The 21,279-nt window shown below is 41.1% G+C and overlaps 2 protein-coding genes across 2 annotated transcripts in view; one reads left to right on the plus strand and one right to left on the minus strand.

Annotated features, from left to right (window-relative positions):
* LOC128738894 (zinc finger protein 423 homolog) overlaps nt 1-8,663 on the minus strand; it is a 129,560-nt gene extending 120,897 nt beyond the window's left edge. The window contains exon 1 of the mRNA XM_053834360.1: nt 8,624-8,663. Coding sequence (XP_053690335.1) covers nt 8,624-8,663 — 40 coding nt within the window. The remainder of the gene's footprint in view (nt 1-8,623) is intronic.
* Nucleotides 8,664-14,554: 5,891 nt separating this feature from the next.
* Nucleotides 14,555-17,313, plus strand: LOC128733496 (uncharacterized). Its single transcript, XM_053827123.1, has 4 exons — nt 14,555-14,745; nt 14,972-16,210; nt 16,270-16,865; nt 16,927-17,313. The coding sequence occupies exons 1-4, from the start codon at nt 14,674-14,676 to the stop codon at nt 17,129-17,131; spliced, it is 2,112 nt and encodes a 703-aa protein (XP_053683098.1). The 5' UTR covers nt 14,555-14,673; the 3' UTR covers nt 17,132-17,313.
* Nucleotides 17,314-21,279: the final 3,966 nt, after the last annotated feature.

Consider the following 21,279-nt stretch of genomic DNA (forward strand, 5'->3'; position numbering starts at 1 on the left):
AATATAATAAATGAACCAAGAGCGCGGGAAAACAAATCAAACGGTCACCGGGGACCTTTTTAAAATTGTAAAAATTAATGGATATATGGAATCTGGTACGGCATTGCTTCGAACGATAGCCAATATGAGTGCGGGCTTGTATCGTTGGGCTACTTTCGGCAAACTGTCCTGGTGTATTCCGGGAGGTTTGTGTGTGCTCAAAAGGGTAATGCAGTAAACGCGATAAACTTAGGTCAATACCGCGGACTGTGTGGCAGATCTGCCATATTGCGGTAAGCATCGAGAGTAAGCGTAACATGAACGTGGAAATATAGGTCAGATTTTCTTGGGTGAAAATGCTACCGGTGCCCTCACACACTGTTTTTGCACTCCCACTCCACGAGACGGCAGGGCAAATGCTTAATGGCTGGGTGTCAATCAATTGTAATTAACTTCAGGGTGAACATTTTTCGCTGTATGTACACCAGAATGAGAACGAGACAATTTAATGCCACTTTGTACGAAACAGCACTAGAATGCGGTACGCTACCGCTACGTGACAGGTACTTGGAGCAGAATGTGCCAACGGCTAGAAGAGGTGAGCGATTTTTGCGCCCACCGAACGTCCCTGTTTTATTATACAGTCACTAGTTTGAGGACACAGGGAAATCACCCTTCCATAAATAATACAATATGGCTCAAGTAATTTTCAGCTCACAGCTTTCAAGGTGTCTCGCCATGCAGAGATTTTAAACCTGATTGACACAAGCTTATAAAAACATTGGGGTGCAACTCTGGTAAGTTAAGGAAAGTTTTTCTGATTCGCTCTCTGTATGACTTAAACTGAGAAGACCAGAAATGATGACTACTTATGATTCATAAATCATTGCAAGGTGAAAATCGATTCGAAATATCCAAAGCTAAAAAACATGTTTTATGATACCCTGATACACTGATTTGAAGAAATAGCTGAAAATTTTGCAGAGCTAAATCAAGTAACGACTATTATTGTTGTCACCAATATTTGATTTTCAAAATTCGTTTTTTTTTTCACAGAACTCATCTACCATCCTTTGATCTGACAAAAGCAACTTCCAGGCGGTGTGCAACTGTTAATCTGAAACTTGAGCACTTTTACATTCAAACCAAATAGTCCTTTTCAGGACCACCATATTTACAAGATGAATTAATACCGAATTCTTCTTTAATATTTAAAGTTTTAGAGTAAAATACGGCCTAACTTGGTTCTGAGTCCAACATGTGGTCGTGTCTGGAACACAATCCTTCTATTTTTCCCATCCATGCCTAAGCCTTGCTAGTTGCGCTACCATTAGAATTATATCAATGTACATAATTTCGTTATTTCTTCTATGATTTCTCTCTTTGTTGTTAAAAAAATTACTATTTCAACTTCACGGGCTACAGCGCCCGTTAAACGCTTAAAATAAAACTTATTCTCGCAAAACCGAAATATGCTCGCGGATCATATAACACTTTCTTTATAACACAATCTAAAAGATTGTGTCCTACCATAAAAACTGATCGACGTGAAAGTAATCTGAGAATAACAGGCATAATAGGCATAAATTTGGCTAATTTTGTTTTGAGGGAACAACTGCCTAATAAGTACATTGTAAATTTACAAATTTTGAACAAAATTTAATCAAAGTTAAATTAAAATAAAATCCCCTTTTTAATTATTCCTACAGATGACCTAATCAGCGCACTTTTGCCACTCCTGGCTGCAGCAATGTATTTATGACTGAAATTAGTTACATATGGGTTGCAACAACTACTTTGTGACAACGTTGCTAGTAGGGAAGCATTTTAGTTATTATCTGTCGGATAATTAGATTCGAAATGGGAAAGTCAACTGTAATATTAAAAAATATTAAAATTGTTTCATAGTCGACCAATACCAATAAATTCGAAGACCCACAAGTACCAAGCGCGTCATCTCCAATACTTTGAATCATTCTTTTCAGCACAAAATAGCCTCTGGGTCATTCCACGCGAAGTGTCCGACCCGCGTAATCGACCTTCACGTATTTAAACCAAATTTCGTCAGATAGTTTGTTTTCGGTCAGGAAGTAAAAATCCAAAATTTGGTACCGATCGGACATTCCCTCGATTAATGGGAGCACCTCCATTTTTAAGAAAAATACCCGTTTTTGTCAAAACCTCTTATTTTCTTTTGCTTATATCTCGGGAAATATTAGGTTTAGAAAGACACTATTTTCACATTTTTAAAGGAAATTATCCGAGGAATTCAAAAAAGATTTGAGCATCACTGCTGCCAAATATTTTTAAACTCAATTTGAAAATTAAATTTACATTTTTCTCTCAATGAAGACAATGTGATCCTAAAAATTCCAACTTCATCGTATTTCGCAGAATTCTTTGCCGATCCCGGGATACAGTGTTTTAAAACAAACAAACCTACATTTTTTATGTAAAACTAAGAGCTAAATAACTTTTTCTTGAAGCAGTGATTGTCTACGCAATGTAAAAATACTTTGGCATATCGGGAAAGCATTTATACAGTATATAACAAAGTTTTTATTAACAGTGTTGCCAGCCTTTCAGTTTTCCATTTGATTTTTAGTGCTAGATGAGGCAATATTTGAAGTAAAGGCGTAAAATATACGTTAGTTGTTTGATCATAGCCTTGTAAACTGTTTTCATCTAGCTAATAGACATAAGCTCTTAACTTTCTTGTTTATTGCGTGTATTGTTGCAAGGAGATTAATATTTCCTTAATTAATCAGACTAATCATACAGTACCATACACAAAATGCTAATAAGACCGGTAGTCCCGTACGGGCACGAAATGTGGACAATGCTCGACGGGGACGGGGAAGTTGTTAAAGCTGGAAGGGTACAATGGGCGGGACATGTTGTGAGAATGCCGGACAACAACCCCGCAAAATGATTTTCGCCTCGAATCCGGTTGGTACCAGATGCAGAGGTGCGCACGATGGTTAGATCAAGTGGAGCATGACCTGGAAATTGTGGGATAGTCGAAAAATTGGAGACGCACAGCCATGAACCGAGTTTGCTGGTGGAACATTATACTGCAGGTCAAATCCTGAGGGACAGCGAGCCAAGATAAGTAAGTTAGAGTCGTTAGTAAGACTTTGATGGAAGCAGAAGTTTTTTCAATTGTTGGAAGCGTTGGCAACAAAATCCGTTCTAGCAAAGGAGATAAATCGCGTATTATATTTTCTTAAATTCTACTTGGCTAAGCAATAATGCTTTGAAAAATAAAGACTTTTACTGAAAAACATCAACATTTCTATTGATTCCGAATAATTTGCCAATACCCGTATTTAACCGGTTTTACCGGTATTTTCTACGCTAATACCGAGATACCGGTTTTCACCAAAGCCCACCAGCCCTACTTCACTAAAAGCCGATACCGACAGCCTTACTTGGGATAGGTATTGTCTACATGAGTAGAAAACCTATCGATAAATCGAACAAAACTGGCATATTAATCGCCCAGCTAGCTTCCAGGTACGTTTTCGGTCTAACAAGCCAGACGTCGTATGTTAGAATCTCGGCTAAGTGGTTGTTGCTAAATAAAGTCGGTAAGACCATTGCACTAGCTTCGTAATTGTCTTGTATTCTAAGACCAGCTGGCTGCGAAGCCTGTCAAGTCAAGGGTCAAGTCTTAAGGCCCCCATACACGTACGCATATGTTGGGTTGGAAATGAACAAAATGTTGCAGGTTCATTCCGACCGAGCGCCGAGCCGAACATTTTCTTCTGCCAGTTTGGTTCGTGGCACTCACACACAAGCGAGCGTGTTGGACGAACATGAATTCACCAACATGTACGTACGTGTATGGGGGCCTTTAGAAAGACGTTTAAGCCCAAAGTTTTGCTTTGCTTTGCTGGGATATAGAAAATTAAATGTTCCCAATGTGATATATCTTATATTGAACTGAAACTTCAATTGAAACTCTGTACTCAGGGTTTTTTTAGAAAATCTGCAGCAACGTATTTTAATATTTTAACCGTCACTGATCGTTCTCTAACGAACCCGGGAGAGCACTTTGGATCCCACATACATACACATTTAGGTTCCCACAGTTCAGTTTGTTACCTTTCTTGTAGACCAGCATCGATGCTAGTGATTGCTACACTGAAGTCAATTATTAGTACTGTTCTACACAACACTTATGTGATTTTCCCATGAAAGTCGCTTTTTATGCGATATACTAGCTGATTGCGCGATCTTTGTCGGGGGCCCTTTGTCTCTAAGTTACTCGTATGTACATCTGTTATTGTAACAAAAATTCTCATAATGCAAGAAACAAAACCCCTTTTCTTCATTTGAGTGTGTCTACTCTCCTTGTCAGCGTTCTGGAGTTATGGTGGGCAGACTTGGCTTGCTCTTCTCGGTTCGATTTTGCTCTTTTGATTACCGCGCCTCAGCCAAACAGAATTTGAAACAGTGGTGTAGGGACCAGGTTCGGACTGGGAGCTGAAGGGCTCACAACACAAAAGATTAACACAAAAGATGGCTTCTACTCAAAAGATAACACAGCGTTACAAGGACTGTAAATCAAATAATTATATTAAGTCACTATTTATGTAATTTGCTTTCTGTCCTAAGACATAGCCAAATAGCCTAATAAAAAAAATTTCTCCAATTAGCATAGTAGTAAGCTGCCGTGCTTCAGTTCCCTGGACACCGTGTACTCGCCGCCAGATCTCGCTTCATCTAGTCTGACCATATTGCTCCGGAGAACAACCGGAGCGTCTTGTGAAGCTCAGAGTAAGCAAGACTACCGCTGATAATAAGCCTTCGAATCTCCAAGGTAGTCCAATTCGTCAACTACCTTGAATTCATAGCCGTCGATCGTACCACTACTGTCGAATCGGTGTTGGTCGGTTTCGGTTCCACTGGTTAGCTTCTACTCTCACGTATTTTTTACTAACATAATCTTTTCTACTTCGCGCTTTAGTTTGTTGTTCTATATCCACTACAGATATTGTTCTATCGACAATATTCATGTCATCACCAAAACAGGTGAAGTGACTAGATTTGCTGAATATTGTGCCTGCGTATTGCTATCCGCTCGTTTCATAATACTTTGTAGCGCTATGTTTTACAGCAAGTATAAGAGACTATCACGTTGACAAAGCCCCCTGTGGGGTTCCAATGAGCTCCACAATCCATTCGAAATCCGGACACAGCCCCGCGTACTATCTATCGTAGATTGAATCAGTTTGATGAGCTTCCTGGGAAAGCAATTCTCGTTAATGATTTTCTATAGCCCTTTTCGGTCGATGGTATCATACGCAGCTTTAAAATCACTGAAATGGAAACTCTGTACTCAGGGCTTTTTTTAGAAAATCTCCAGCAACGTAAATATTTTATCCGTCATTGATCGTTCTATAACGAACCCAGGAGAGCACTTTGTATCCCACATACATACACATTTAGCTTCTCACAGTTCAGTTTGTTACCTTTCTTGTAGACCAACCTCGTGTCTTTAGTCTTGACTTTGAAATGCGGTCAGGCATATATATTAATATTTTTTGAAATGGACTGGAGTCCAGCGCCTCTATGGTTCAAAGGTACATGAGTACCAGCAAGCCACATGCCCTGGAGGGTGTTGTGGGTTCGAATCCGGTTATAATCTCAGATTATAGCTTGGTTCGACCCATGTACCTTCCAGAATTGGACAAAAGGTAGGAGTCACAACGACTACTTGTTAAGCGTAGCTACTAATAACCTCCCCCCCCCTCACTTTTCCGCTCTTTCCCCTCCATTCCAAAAAAAAAAAAAATTATGAACTATTTTTCGTAAGCTAATACGTTTGTCGCACTATCGAGCACAATTAAGGTGTTTCTCGAAAGGCTTCTTTTCCTTTCGGTCAGCTCACAATTGTCCATTAAGATATTGCCGTTCATATCCTCACAGTTGCCCCTACTCTACATACTCTGCTCTGCACTTTTTCTCCCGGATGATTTGGATTTACTGCACCTTCTTTGAAAAACTTACATTTAGAAGACTATTTTTGTTGTTCTATCTGCGGAATTCTTGGCATTTCGGCTACTCTCAACAATAGCTCAAGGCATTCAAGCTCTCTGACATGAGTTTATAATTACCTTAGGGTTGAGTTGCTTAGAATTTAAAAATCTCTCACTGTTTTTTGACACAACATTTTTTATCGAGGGCCCACCGGGTATATGTCCGGTTGTCTGGTGAGCCAGTATTTGTATTTGTAACTCATTAACTTACTAGGAAACTAACTAACCAAAATTCTGAATTATGGTGATTCCAAAAAAGGCGATTTTTACCCACCCAGCAACACCAACTCGTATATCAAGGTACGAAAATTATCAATATTGACTTTTAATAAATTCAGGATCGCAAATATTGCGTAACGAAATGCACACAAGTTTATATTCTGTCATATTTGACGATAGCAAGTAATTGGCTTACGACATCCAGTACAGAATTGTATAGCATTATAAAACTAATCGCTTTGAGTTGGATTTTCACATCACATAAAAAAACTTATAAAGTTGAATTGCTAACGTATATTTTGTAGTGCGTATATGGTCTCCAAATTAGTACGCATATACTAGTTTTTTTTGCATTATTTACGATTTATTACTCCGATATCCATATGAAAATGTTTGCCTGGCACTTTCCCAGCTTCGAAAAATCATAACTTTTGAACCACTGGACTAATTTAAAGCATTAATGTGAAAAATGAAAATTATTTTAGTGAAATTCCTAGAAAAAATAATGACGTGAAAGCTAAAAATTAGGCATTAGCTAGTGCTAAAACATCGAAAACATTCTTTCTTTTTTAATAATATCTGTTTCATTGCAAGTAAAAACAAAACACCATGCGTCTCCATTGTATTTTCGAAATTTCTTTCCTAAGTCAAACTAAAGCTTGCCATTCATCCCACTATCCCGTGGTAGATTGGAACTCAAAATTAAATTTTAATTTTAATTTGATTGAGGATAACGATATCTACATTAATTTAACCAAAAGTAACCTTTATTGGTAAGTGTAAGTGTGTCATATTTTTACAACCCAGCAGCTTTCAACTATTGCTTGGCCGTCAAGTGGTTTATCTGCTATGTTGGTCCTAAACTGGTAGCAGTGTATGATGTTACCCCCGAAAGCTCAACAAAGCACAAGATGGAAGCAACAAATAATATCTCTTTGGTGGATGCAGTATAATATGGCGGAAAAGTTCAGACACTTTTTTTTACTTTCATCAAAAACCAATACGACATGTTCGGCAAATTCGAATCACAATATACGTATTTTCCGTTGATCGGTTTGTCATGCTCGCATTTGTTTACATCTGCAGATGCACCGCGCTTTCATCGCACATAGTTGGCAAGTTGCAGTGCAGTGCAATAACGTACGGGTTTATCGGGTCCGAGTCCGGCCGTTCGTTCGGTTGGCTGTCAAAAACGAATAAGTTCAAAATTCTAATTTTGTCTCACACTGACATTCAGAATCCACTGTGGAATGCGATTCTCGTCAGTAGCGCGGTGTTTTCCACTATGACTATAGAGTACACTGGCAAATAGCAATGGCACCAGCAACGGTCAGGATATTCCGCCGATGTGGTGCACGAGCACAGAGCGAATTCCCTCGAGAGGCATGAACTTCTCCGGCTGTCTGTGTTCACGTGTGTATTGCTGTGTTGGTAGATGTCTGTTTCCATTGCTCTGTTTGTGTGCTGCTGCTGCTGCCTCTATCGAGGCACTTCAGTGCCATATAGTCAAGTTTTCCATTCTACTTTTTCCTGATTGTTCATCTCGCTCTTCATGTTGGTGCCGAGTGCCGACCGACTGAAGCACGGGGAGAGAGAATCAGACAACCACCCATTTACCACCCCCTCAGTTAATAGCAAGCAGCCCCAGCAGAGCAGCTCGAAGCCCTCTTTGCCAGCATAGTGTGTGCTACGGTCTGTTTCTCGATTTTGTGAAAATGTGTATTCCCAGTACAACCGCGCACAGCATACCCCGGCTTGCGCTCATACTACCTGTTCCTCCAGTTCTGTTTAGGTCTCTGGTCTGTATATTTCACCAATTTCATCTCCCGGCTTAGGTCCCTTTTGCACACGGAAAGCCCACTCTCTCACACTCGTTCGGATGTCTTTCGCTTCGAGCGCTGAGCTAGGGCTCCCTCGACATTAGCCGGAGTTCTCTCGCTATATGTACGTTATAATAATACATTCATTTTCATATTGACGTTACTGTAATATGAACGTCTCGTGGGATTTGGCGGTCCCAGCAGAATTTCCCGTTTCGTTCCAGCAGTGTGAAAATGGTTATTATAAAAGTGTACACAGAGCAAGGATACCAGGCAAAAGGAAGGTTATGTGGCGGTTGCTCGGACTGAATTGGAAATGGGATTCAGGCAACGAAACTCGAGAGTCAGCTGCATTGGATCTAGCGCCACGAGAACGGAAGGACGACCGAACAAGTGGATCTCCAGGGAATTCCAGGACGGCAACGTAAAAACTATGGATCAAAATATACGCAGCAGTGTATGTGAGTTTTGTTCCTTAACTATGTTTTAAATTTAGTGCTTTAACAGTTTCACACAAAAAAATCTTCCAGTTTAAGACACCAACTGTTGGACACAACTTACGTTTCAAAGCACGGGGTTTAGCCTGCTTCCTGCGTGACATGATTTAGTAACACCGTTCACTAATCACAATTCGCACTTCGAAATGTTAGGTAATTTTTAGTTTCACTTCTCAAATCACGCTTATTTACAAACGAATCCTAAATTAGCACAGAACAAATTAATCCAACAGCACGGTCACAGTTTACCGGACAACCTGAAACGGATTCAAACACGAGGTGGCAAAAGTAACTGTTCACACATCGGCTTTCCACGCCGGAATGTATGCTAACAACAAAGCTTTGGAATGTCACCGCTCATCGGCCACACTGCCGAGAGACAGAGATGGAGAGAGATTGAGAAAATTGGAGAGGAAAATGTAATCCTTTGATTCCACAGTTACACTCTATCCTGTTGGCGCGAACTGGCAACCGTCACGGAAGCGGAATTCAACGGCAATAATATCGAAACAAGTGAACTCACGCCGAGCACGTCCGCCGGGGTACTTTCTCTCCCTCTCCCTTTCGCACACACTCATACTGATTCATTTCTCTGCGCAATCGGTCCTTGCGCTCACAGCGGTGATCCTTGTTGTGTCTGGTTCACGATTTCCCTCCTGTCGATAGGGGATTCTATGCACCGATATAATAGTTGCTGTTGCCGCTTTCGGTTTCTTGAAGGGTGGCGCGAAATCAACGCAAAACGTAGTGAAGATCCTTGTTCGCCGAAGACACGTGGAAATCTGTAGCAGCAAAAAAACCGCTTACGGCGATCCCCTTGAGGCACGGCAGAAAGTCAAAACCAAAATTCTATTATCCCGCTGTGAAATTCTGCACTGGCACTGTTTGCGGTAGTGAAACAGTTCCCACGCTATTACGTTTCGAATAACGAAAGGAGTCAATCATGAATGAACCAATGATGTCCATTTTAAAACATAAATGCTTGGACTTCTACATGCAATATGTAATATTAATAAAGTGTTGCTTTCTTTTGTGCATTATCAAAACAAAACTTAATATTTTTTGAAACGGTGATTCTACAATTGATGGAGGGACGGTAGGGGAAAGTAATGAATTTTTTTTGAGTGGAGGGGAATGAGCGGGAAGGTGAGGGGGGGGGGGGGGGTTATTGGTAGCTACGTTTAACAAGTAGTCATTGTGACTCCTATCTTTTGTCCAATGCTGGAACCAAGCTATAATCTAAGATTATAACCGGATTTGAACCCACAACACCCGCCAGGGCATGTGGCTCACTGGTAACGGTGTACCTATGAACCGCAGGGGCGCTGGACAAAAGGAGACTGCGCAACCCCCTTGTTAAAGTAGCGACGTATGTGGTTGGGCTATTTTTAGACACAAATTATGCCTCTTCCTCCGTCAACTGTAGAAACCACCGACCGAGACATTTTAATCTAGCTTGTTTTTACTGTCAGGACGACGGCACTATGCTGGCCCTTACGACATGTAAGGAGCTGCGTGTGACGCTGTTCGTCTGTCCGCATAGTGTCGATTGCAGCAGTCAATATTGTTCTTCACCGGGTAAAACATTTTCACGTCATCAGCGTACACTAGCAAGAACGCATCATTGATGTACTCAGGTAAATCGTCCATTAAAACAATAAAGAACAAAGGCCTAAGGTGGCTCCCTTGTGGAACTCCAGAATTTACATAATTATATAAGTGTTTTATCGGAAAACCGGTTCGACGAACAGAATCAGAATAAGTTACAAAATAAAATTTAAAAAATTGCTTCTTCAATCGAAACAAACAAATAACAAGAAAACCAATTAAAAACGATTTACTTTAATACAAACATCGTGGCGTGGGTTGAAAGTGTTATTTGATGTTGTGTACATTCCTTCCGACAAAAACCAGGATCCTGTTGCTATCGAATTGCACTTTTTTTCTATTCATGAGTTGTGCGAAAAAACCCAGCTGATGCTATACTCATTTGCGATGGTTATACCCAACCACGCGTTGTTTGGTGCAATTCTATTCCTACCATGTCGACGCCTATCTTGATGGCTCAGAATCGTGCTTCATTGCAAACTCCTGTGGAATATTTGCAACCCTTCTTCTTTTCGGTATTTGCAAATGAGTTCGCCTTCGACACAGAAGCTGAGTGAGATGCGAGTGGCGAACATCGGAATGTTACGAACTACATACGTATTACAGGCTTGTCTGCAGCTTCCAAGTTTTTCTAAATTATTGTTGGCACTGCAACTCTCAACCGTACCAAAAGTTATGTATTAGCATAACCACCACGGGTTTATGCCTGGCTGATCGTTTTCCATCAATCTACTCGATTTTACCTCCTTTTGCATCACGCAACTTGAAGAAAAAGCACAAGTTGACGTAGTTTACACTGACATAAAAGCTGTAATTGACCGTAACGATCAACGCATCCTTCTACGGAAACTGCATCTTTTGAGAGCCTCGCCGCAACTGTTGGCTTGGGTTGATTCATATTTACGCGATAGAGTCTTGCAAGTCATATTAGAACCTACTGTTTCATCTGTATTTATAAATAAGTGTGGTGTTCCACAAGGAAGCAATATGGGCCCTTTGCTACTAGAAGCCGGAACCGCACTTGTCTACGCTGACGATCAAAGTGTTTCTCACCGTGCGTCGCCGACTCCAAGGATTGTTAGATGCTTCTGTAAATTGGTGCAAGTTCAACTACTTGATAGTGATAGTGAGACAATTACGTTCCATCGCACCCACGCCCTATCATCTTGGACTACAATTTGAATGAAAATACTCTCCAGAGGGTAGAGCACGTTAGCGACCTATGTTTAACGATCAGCGTTCTGCTATTATTTCTAAAGCATCCCGACAGCAAGGAATTATCGCTAAAATAGGAAGAGATTTTAAAGACCCTCACTGCTTGAAATTTTTATACTGTGCATTAGTGCATCCTTTACTAGAAAACGCCTGTATTATTTGGCAACCACACCAACTCACCTAGATTGAAGGCATCCAAAAACAATTTATTCGCATTGCCCTAAGAGATTTGCCAGGGATTCTTTCTCCTTATCGTAAACGCTGTCTTCTGCTTGGTTTGGACACAATGGAACGGCTCCTAAAAGTTCAGCAAGCAACGTTTGTAGCAAAAGTTTTGAACAACATTGATTCGCCGATGCTGCTTTCTAAATTCGAGCATCGCAACGATCTCTAAGAAACAACGGCCTTATTGCACACGGAATTCCACCGGACCACGTTTGAATTTTCGCCCGAAGCAGTTCTTCGATGAGCACCTCAATGGCAAAGTTGTACAAAAATGTCGGCACTACAATGTGCCAACGCATCACATCTTTACTGATTTCAAAGCAGCATACGATACAGTCGATCGGGATGTTTGCCGGACAAACTGACGTGATTGATCAGAGCTACATAGAATCGATCGATGTGTTTCGTGTGCATCTCGAGGACACTCTCGTGTCCCTTCGAAACGCGGTGAGGGTTGAGACAAGGGACGCCTTGTCGTGCATGCATGCATGCTATTCCACATCGCTCTTGAGATTCAACGAGCGGGCATCCAACCGAGAGGCACAATTTTCACCAAGGGTAGTCAACTATTAGGTCTTGCAGATGACTTTGATATCATATCCAGGATATTTATGGATCCAGCATAAACCAAATACATGACAGGAAGAGGCTCAAAGGAGATAAATGCGTGTCTCCCACGAACGGTAACCATTGATGGCGTCGAATTAGAAATAGTATATGAGTTCGTCTGTTTGGGATGGTCGATGGTGACCGAGGTCAACAACATTAGCTAGAAGATCTAGCAGCTGCACATTCAAGTGACAAATCGAGCCTACTTTGCCCTTCGCATTGGACTCATTAGACCGGTATGGATTTGAAGCTGTGAGGCTGCTCACAGAGGACATACGCACCCTTGCCGTGTTCGAACGGAAAGGTGCATTAGATGAAATTTGACCGAGTACAAACTGAAAGCGGAGAGTGGCGGAGGCGTATGAATCACAAGCGAAAGGCACTGTCTCGAGATATTCCCATCGTACATCTGGTGAAAGTCGATTAGATACGGTGGACTAGACACGTCGCCGGACGACAGTGCGACGAAAACGGTTCTCTTCAACAACCCCACCGGCACTAGAAACAGATGGCCCCTCTGCAAGATAGCTGGACAAGGTCGAAAGCGACCTGCAATTGGTCACCAACAGTTCGTCCTTAACCGTCGAGATTAGTACACGCATATTGTATGAACCGTGACGTTTACAAGTCTAACGACGGAAACGTGATCACAAAGTTAAATTAGATTACGCGATCGATTGGGTGATCTTCTGACTACGTCCACTAGAGTAACGAACAGTAGTAATGGCGTGTATTAAGCAATCCATCGCCTGTTCAAGAAACGTTGAACACACCATCGTTGCCTGGGATCACCGAAGATTTCAAGTGCTAGTTTTACGCAGAATAATTGCTCAAGCGTCTTGTTTAATTTAAGCTTGTATTTTAGGGACCCGTAGAGCAAATGCTGTCGATGCCCCAAATGCTTACTATGTCAAAAGACTCGTTTAGAGAAGAAACGGACGGTTGTGTGGCCCTTCTCTTGAATAACTCTACCAGTGCCACGGAAGCGCCCAACGTGACTGGCAATTTGATAATACTGAAGACGTTATCAACGTCTGGCCACCAACAGTCTAGTATGAACTGCTTATCTTTTTTTTTCTCGACGTTTGCAATAAATAATACACAAGTGCCGAAATAATTTTTTTTTTGCCAGCAAGTGATTTACGCATCTACCGGCGAAATAGGTTTTCAAGAAGTTCAACCTAGCATTCGTCCAATTTCGTCAGATTAAGTTGATAATCTCCGTCACCCGGTGAACTGTGTAATTAAATCTGTAATCGTCAAGTGTTGATAAAAGCGGCTGCAAAATTGGTTTAGTCAGTATAGATTAATCTGTTGACAATTCAGTTTGCCGAATAATCTTCAAACGAAATCAGTTTATGGTGTGCAAATAACAATTTTATTGGTACTCACATCAGCCTTTCCTTGTGAAAAAACTAATTTTGTTTAATTTATGATTCATTATTTCTTTTCAGGTGAGCCTTTGGAACAAAAAAAAAATGGTTCATAAGATTCGCACTGGCACATTTAGTAACGATCTCATCCGAAGCCATTTTCCAGCAGGCGGATACTGTCGTCTCTGGATTTGTGTTTCACGTTGTGTGAACACTCACGCGAGTCAAAAAACCCCGAACCGCCAAAGCCAAGAACTGCTGAAAGTCGAACAAGCTATTTAGTTAGATTTCGTAGATTAGATCTAGTTTATCACTGTACGTAATACCAAATTGGTCGGTTCTAGTCCATCCATTAAATATACCGACAAATCAATCTGATCAGTCTGCTGTTGATTTTAATTTATTTGAAAAATATCTCAGCGCAGAGCTTAAATCATGCCACTAATAGAAGGTAATAGTTAACACCTGAGCTTGATTGCTACGTCTACAAAATTTTGTAGATAGCTTTCCGGAAAACCGAAATTCCAAAAATGGGATCAAAACCGTCATCAAATGGGTTATAACTAAAATCATAACAATCCCATCTTTCTTTGCAGTAGAGCACCTGAATAGGTGCAGTTGCCGTTTACCTCCGTGATAAGAGCAGACTTACGCGAACAATGAAGCATTGAGAATAGAAAATTCAACATTTTCCACGTGTTCATAAATTAATTCAACATTAATTTTTGTATTAATTTATATTCTTTCAAATTTTTTTTTAATATTTAGAAAACATTGCAATTTTTAAAATAAAAATCATAAATCTTGCATGATTTTCAGAAAAGCAAAAAAGTTGCTGTTCAATGAAGGCGCGACGTCAGCTGTCTTGTCATTTACAGCTGTGTGCGCCTTTGGTGTAAACATTTATCGCCAGTTTCAGTTCGATAATCACTCTGCTTGGACGGTAGATTACAAGTGCTTTCTTTGTATCATACATATATACATATGTATATTATTTGGAAAAACGTATTTGTTTTCCTATTAGTTTTCTAGGAGCTATAAGAAAACTATTTTTGCAGCATAAGAATTGCTGCAGTCAGTCGAGATGTATAGCGAAGCAGCAAAGCCGCTGGTGTTTGACGATTATGGACCCAAATATAATGATTTACCGATGGAGGTAAGTAGAACAATGAAAGTGTTATGTTATAGGTATATTTTTAAATTAATCGATCTGATCCCGTGACTGAACTGCAATATTGTTTGACGTTATGTGAAGTGACAAAGATAACAACTCTACAGGCGTCACCTATTGCATGTGGCTTCCTTAAACAAAAGATAACGCTGCTATCGATATCTACGTCATACATTTTAGTTACAGTTTATATATTTTTTTAACGTTACAGATTCTGGTGAAAATATTTGGATATCTAACTGCAGCTGATCGGCTTGCCGCTGGAACGACCTGCAAACGATGGCTGGAAGCTACGCAGTATCAGCAGTTTGTGAACGACATCTGTCTCAACTTCTATAAAACTCATTTCAGCGATAGCTGCAGTCCGGTCTGTAACTTACTGGCAAGTACACGAACCTTTCAAAATATCGTGTTCTCCCAAGTGGAATTCCATGAAACGGAACAATTTTTCACATGCTTTGGTGAAAACATCTTAGAACTAACATTCAAAGCTTGTGATATTCGCGAAAGAACATTCAACAGTATACTTATGCTTGTTCCCAATCTTCGTGCACTTCGAGTCGAAGGATGCAGAGAACTGCTAATGTCCGGTCGGCTATTCGATTCGGTAAAACAAGACGACCTAGCACAAGCTTTGCAGAATTTGACGACCCTGAGTTTGGCCTACAATCGTTACCTTTCCGATGCTCTGTTCAAGCGAATCGTTTCACTGACGCCAAACCTTGTGAACCTCGATCTTAGTGGATGTCCCATTTCGTTTCACAAAGGGCTGTATCGGAAATTTTACCCAATCCAACTCGATGACGCATCCGAAAGTGTGCTGACTTTCCATTACATTTCCCAGTTCCTCGAGCGACAGGCAGATAAATTGAAGACAGTCAACTTCAGCTTGACGCTTATCGATGGTGATTCATTGGAAATGCTTGCCGGGTTCAAAAACTTACGTTTAGACACGCTCGATCTGAACTCATGCGATCAGCTAACTAATTCCGGAATTACTGCGCTCGCTCAACAGCAGACTTCGCTACAACATCTTGATTTTTCTAAATCCGTACGGTTCACGGATTCTTGCTTGCATAAAATTTGCCTGAACCTAACGAACCTGAAGTCGCTCAATCTACGACGCTGCCGAGCACTGACGGATCTGGGAATCAAAGAGCTAGTAAACCTGCCGAAGCTGCAGGCTTTAGATATTTCCGAGTGTGAATCAATAACCGGGCAAGGCATTATCAACGGCATAGCTTCGAAGCCTAGCTCCATTCTGCTGGAACTGTACGTGAGCGCGTTGAATCTATGCGAAAGTTCGGTCATTAAAATTGCCGAAACGTTTCCTTCGCTGCGAGTGCTTGATCTAAGCTATTGCTTTCATTCGATTTCGGATCTCTGTTTGCAGATGATATTCAAAAATCTAATATGGCTAAGGCATCTCAACTTGGATTATTGTGATAAGGTAAGACGAATAAATGTGCTGAAAAGACTAATATGGAATTCTAAATAGGAGATTTTCAGATTTCAGACAGTGCCATGACCGGTGTCGGAATGCTGTCAAAGGTACGGGACTATGAAGAAAATGGTATGACGCTGCCCAAACTAGCTAGTGCGAGCTATCAGAATGCCGATGAAATCGAACCGGTGCCATCTGGGTCCAGTCGGGTATTCGGGGCTGGCTCTCCGGAGGAACCGTTCAAAATTTCGATCCGTAGCAAAGCCGAGCAGGAAATTGTGAACGATGCCATGCGCAAGCGTGCAATGATGGAAATATGTCAGCAAAATCAACTGGTAAAAGACGAAGTCGGAAGTGGGTTTTCGATAAACAGACTAAAAGGTTTACGAGTTTTGCGACTATCTCAGTGCAATAAGCTTTCCGATATCTCGCTGATGTATGCGTTCAAACTGAATGAGCTAAAGGAGATTAGTTTGGCTAAGTGTCAGCAAATTTCAATAGTAGGAATCCGTTCCTTAGTGCAAAACTGTCCCTCGCTTGAGGTTGTTGACTTGAGCGAATGTCATAACATTAACGATAAAGCCATAGAGCTGATTGCAGTGCATTTGAGACGACTGCAAACACTATCCCTTGATCGCTGTTTTCAGTTATCGGACTTTAGGTATTTGTTTTGAACTTAAAATGGTTTTATTGTAGTTTCATTTTATTATTTCCCCTTTCAGCTTGGATTACATAGCAATACACTGCAAAACATTACGTACGCTGGACGTACGTGGTTGCAGGAATATGTGTGCCGAGCCAAGTCTTCGACTTGTCAACATACCTACGCTCAGGACGGTTCACATGAGCAAACCTGGTCCTTATATGGGGGAACCCGGATATTTCGTCAAGAAACCACCGCCCCCGCCAATGCCAAAACGGATTTAATATTTGCTGCTCCTGGACGCGGGCGGGCTGTTTGTTGTTGTTTTAGTTTTGATTATTTATTTTCTATTGTATTGAAACCATTATTCGTGTTACAATGTTTACAGAAGCCTAAATGTTAGGTGATTACTTTCTTCGATAGTAGCGGCAAGCGGCAATATGTGTATTAAATATTAAAGACCAGAACAAACATGAGCACAGTTGTGGTGTATTTTTTCTTGCTAGAAATTCCCCTCATGTTTCCTTTACGACTTTTGACAGTATGAATTGGTTATCTCTTCATAGGACCATTGGCGTAATTTAGTCCCCACTCCCTAGAAAAATTTAACGCATTCCAACTATATCAGCGTCTATTACCAAAATGCCAGGGGATTGAGGACAAAAGTGGACGAGCTTTATCTGGCGTGCCGAGATTGCTGTCTTGACGTTATTATTTTGACGGAAACGGGACTCAACGATTCCATAAATTCAGTGCAACTGTTTGGTGAAAAGTTCAACGTTTTTCGCTGCGATCGTTCTGCTCGTAACAGTGACAAGCGCAGTTTCGGTGGAGTACTGATTGCTATAGCTCGGCAACACCCATGTGCCTTTCTTACGTCAGTGCATGGAAGTACCTTAGAGCAGGTATGTGTTACTGCAAATATTCGCGGTTTGAAGATCCTGTTAAGCGCCATATACATACCACCCGACAAAAGCCAAGATACTGTTGTGGTCGAGTCGCATGTTTCTTCCATTCGTGAGTTGTGTGAAAAAACCCAACCCGGACTACAATGATGGCACGACTCAACCCACTAATACATCGCACCTCTCCGCTGCGAGTACGGTTTTGGTCGACGGAATGGACTTTCTCAACCTCTAACAAGCTCATCTGGAGCGTAATCAGCTTGGTAGAGTAGTCGATTTAGTTTTCCATTCTGCAGATCATGCTGTATCCGTTGACACGTGTGTTGCACCACTGCTTCCCGTTGACACTCATCATCCTCCGTTATTGATTTCGTTGCCAGTTATTAATGGTTATCTCGAGAATTACTCGCCACCCGATATTGAACACCGACAATTAAACTATCGCAAAGCAGATTTTGACTTGCTCTCACAGTATTTACGGAACTTTGACTGGGAAGGTTTACTTGGTATGAAAGAGCTAGATGAAATGGCGAGTTTATTCTGTGGCACTATCAACCTGTGGCTCCGATCTAACTTACCATTTGTTAAACAACGTCGCACACCGCCTTGGAGTACTAGTCGTTTACGTTCATTAAAACAAGCACGTAACGCTTATCTTCGTAAGCAACGACAACGTAGATCCGCAAGTTAAACTAGAATCTGCCGTTTCGTGTGTGTTCACCAATAAATCTGGTGTCCCCCAAGGAAGCAACATGGGACCTTTGCTCTTCATTCTATTTTTCAACGACGTGACTACACTGCTTGAAGCCGGATGCGCACCTTAAATTGTTTCTTCCCGTGCGTTCCATCGAGGATTGTCTCCGGCTGCAAGAATTACTAGACGTCTTCGTGAACTGGTGCAAGTTGAACTACTTGATTGTAAGCACAGGAAAATGTGAGGTAATCACATTTCACCGCATCCATAGCCCAATTATCTTCGACTATATAACATAGACGGGAGTTTCAAGGATCCTCACTGCCTAAAATCGTTATACTGTGCGTTAGTCCGTCCTGTGCTTGAAAATGCAAGTATGATCTGGCAGCCCTATCAGCTCACCTGGATTTTAAGAATCGAGCGCATTCAAAGAAGATTCATCCGTGTGGCTCTAAGAGATTTGCCTTGGAGAGATCCTGATAATCTTCCGCCGTATCAAGAACGATGTCGCCTGCTAGACTTAGACACTTTGGAACGGCGCGGCGCCGCAAAGTTCAACAGGCAACGCTGGTGGCAGAAATACTTAACCATGACATTGATTCATATAATATTAATTTGTTGACTTGTGCTATATGTTTCATCAATACTGAATATAACTTATAATAAATTGGTTTTTAAATTTAGGTAAAAGCTGTAGTTAGATAACGCTAGATAACAAAAACTTAAGGGTAATTTTTAATTGGAACAAGACGACCAGGAGCGCAGCGAGCAAAATGGTTAGACCAGGCGGAGCGAGATCTGGCGAAGAATACTCGGTGTCCGAGGAATTGGAGATCGGTAGCCCACAACCGAGTTAATTGGAGAAGCTTTGATCAACAGGATTTGTCTTAGGGCGGCAAACCACGTAAGTAAGTTCTTCTTCTTTACAGAATCATGCCATTTGTTAGCTATTTCATCGCAAATTTAGGAAATATCACTTGATATAGATTTCAAGGTTTGCAATGAGGAATCCGCTGTTTCGAGCTATTAAATGTGAAACTATCTCGACCTCGTGTCAATAAACCCCGGTTCAACGAAGAGACAATCAAAATTATGTATGATTTCGGCATTTCGAAAAGTTGATTTTAGAATTTGCTCAAGTATTTATAATAAGTATCTCAATAAGACGTACTCACCATGAACACCGTAGTAACATAGTCTTGTCCGGATAGTCATCAAATCTCCAAAGTTGCTCCAACATCTGCAAAGATTAAGCAAAATTTTATCGTCAGCTATATTTCATTAAAATCAAATCTTGATTTGGAGACGCGAAGAAAATCTTTCATTTGCAGTTATGACCTATTCAAAAATCAGGCCAGAATTACTCAATCTTCAAAACCAGAAACACTTCAAATAAATTAACTCGTCATAACGTAAACATAAATGTACTAATCATCATCATCATATATGTATTTAATCATCAAGATTTTCATGGGCATCGCTTTATATAGAGAAAACTGGGGTAAAACCGTAAAATGCTCTTCATTTGGAAAAAAAACTTAAAAAAAGACGCGTATTGATATCCTTGTAAAAAAATCGTCCTTTTAACAACAAGAGTTTACCTCACCTCAGCTTACCAAATTAAGCAAAAAAATCAATCAATTTCATGCTACTCCAGAAACAGCTGTAAACTCGTCGCAAGGCACTTCTTTTTCGATAAATTTTCTGATTCATGGTTCCAGCAGTTCTTCACTTATGAGTCTGCAGCTGCAAATTACTACAGCTCAACTATATTCTCAACTTCGCGTTCCATTTGAAAAGAGGAACCACTTTCGAATGAATTTTGGGCTTAGTTGCTGCTTTTGCTTTTCTGCCACGTACAGGGGTTTCTTGTCGATGGCCAGGCATTCTCCCATTTAGCCAACTCACAAACGAATTGTCCGTCCAAATCATTATTAAGTTGAACTGTTTCTCTAATTCCCATGAATTTCCGCTGATCATTTTTCGAGCATGTTTTACGGAACACTTCGAACTGGTATCTAATTGTCTGCGTTGCTGCGGTTCAGTTGTTTGAACTCGAATCCTACCGATTCTCTCAACGCGTTTGTTCTGTACGCTTTGTACTTTGAGGAAAAAAAATTAAAGGGTTGTGTTCCAGACACGAGCGCACGGTTGATGTAGGGTTACGTTAGGCAGGTTTTTGCTCTGAAATCTTGCATATTGAAGAAATCTTTGATATTAACTCTGCTTGTAAATGTAGTGGCGCTGAACAGGACCCTTTGGGTTGAATGTAAACTTGTTCATGTTTCAGGTTGACTATTCACGGACCGAATGATGGTTCCATAAACTCCCGTGCTGCTGCTGGCAGTTAGGGCGGGCTATGACTGTCCTTCCCAGCAATCATTAGTTGAATGATTAACAAATGCCGTGGCATCTTTATAGTCTTTTATTGCTTCTTACTTACTCATGTGTCCATTTCCGCAGGTCTGGCCAAACAAAGGGATGAAATCAGAGATCTCCACTGCCGACGGTCACCCGACATGGTTTTTTCTGCACCCAGGACAGGTTCTATAGGCCGTCTACAGCCCGGATGTCGTTGGTTAAGCTACGTCACCATAAGCCTAGTCTGCCTCTTCTACACTGCCGTTGCGGATTCCAGTCGGCTACATATCTGCTGATCTCATTCGCTCCTTTCCTCAAGGTGTGTCCGGTCCACTTCCACCTACGTTCACGAATTTCTGTTGTTATATGCCGTTGATGATATCGACGATCGAGTTCGTCATTGGATATCCAATTATCAGGCCACCAGGCACCCTTTAATAAATACCTGCAGTTTTGGGGGTTTCTCCGCTTA

This window comes from Sabethes cyaneus, chromosome 2, assembly GCF_943734655.1.
Source record: "Sabethes cyaneus chromosome 2, idSabCyanKW18_F2, whole genome shotgun sequence".
Lineage (NCBI taxonomy): Eukaryota > Metazoa > Arthropoda > Insecta > Diptera > Culicidae > Sabethes > Sabethes cyaneus.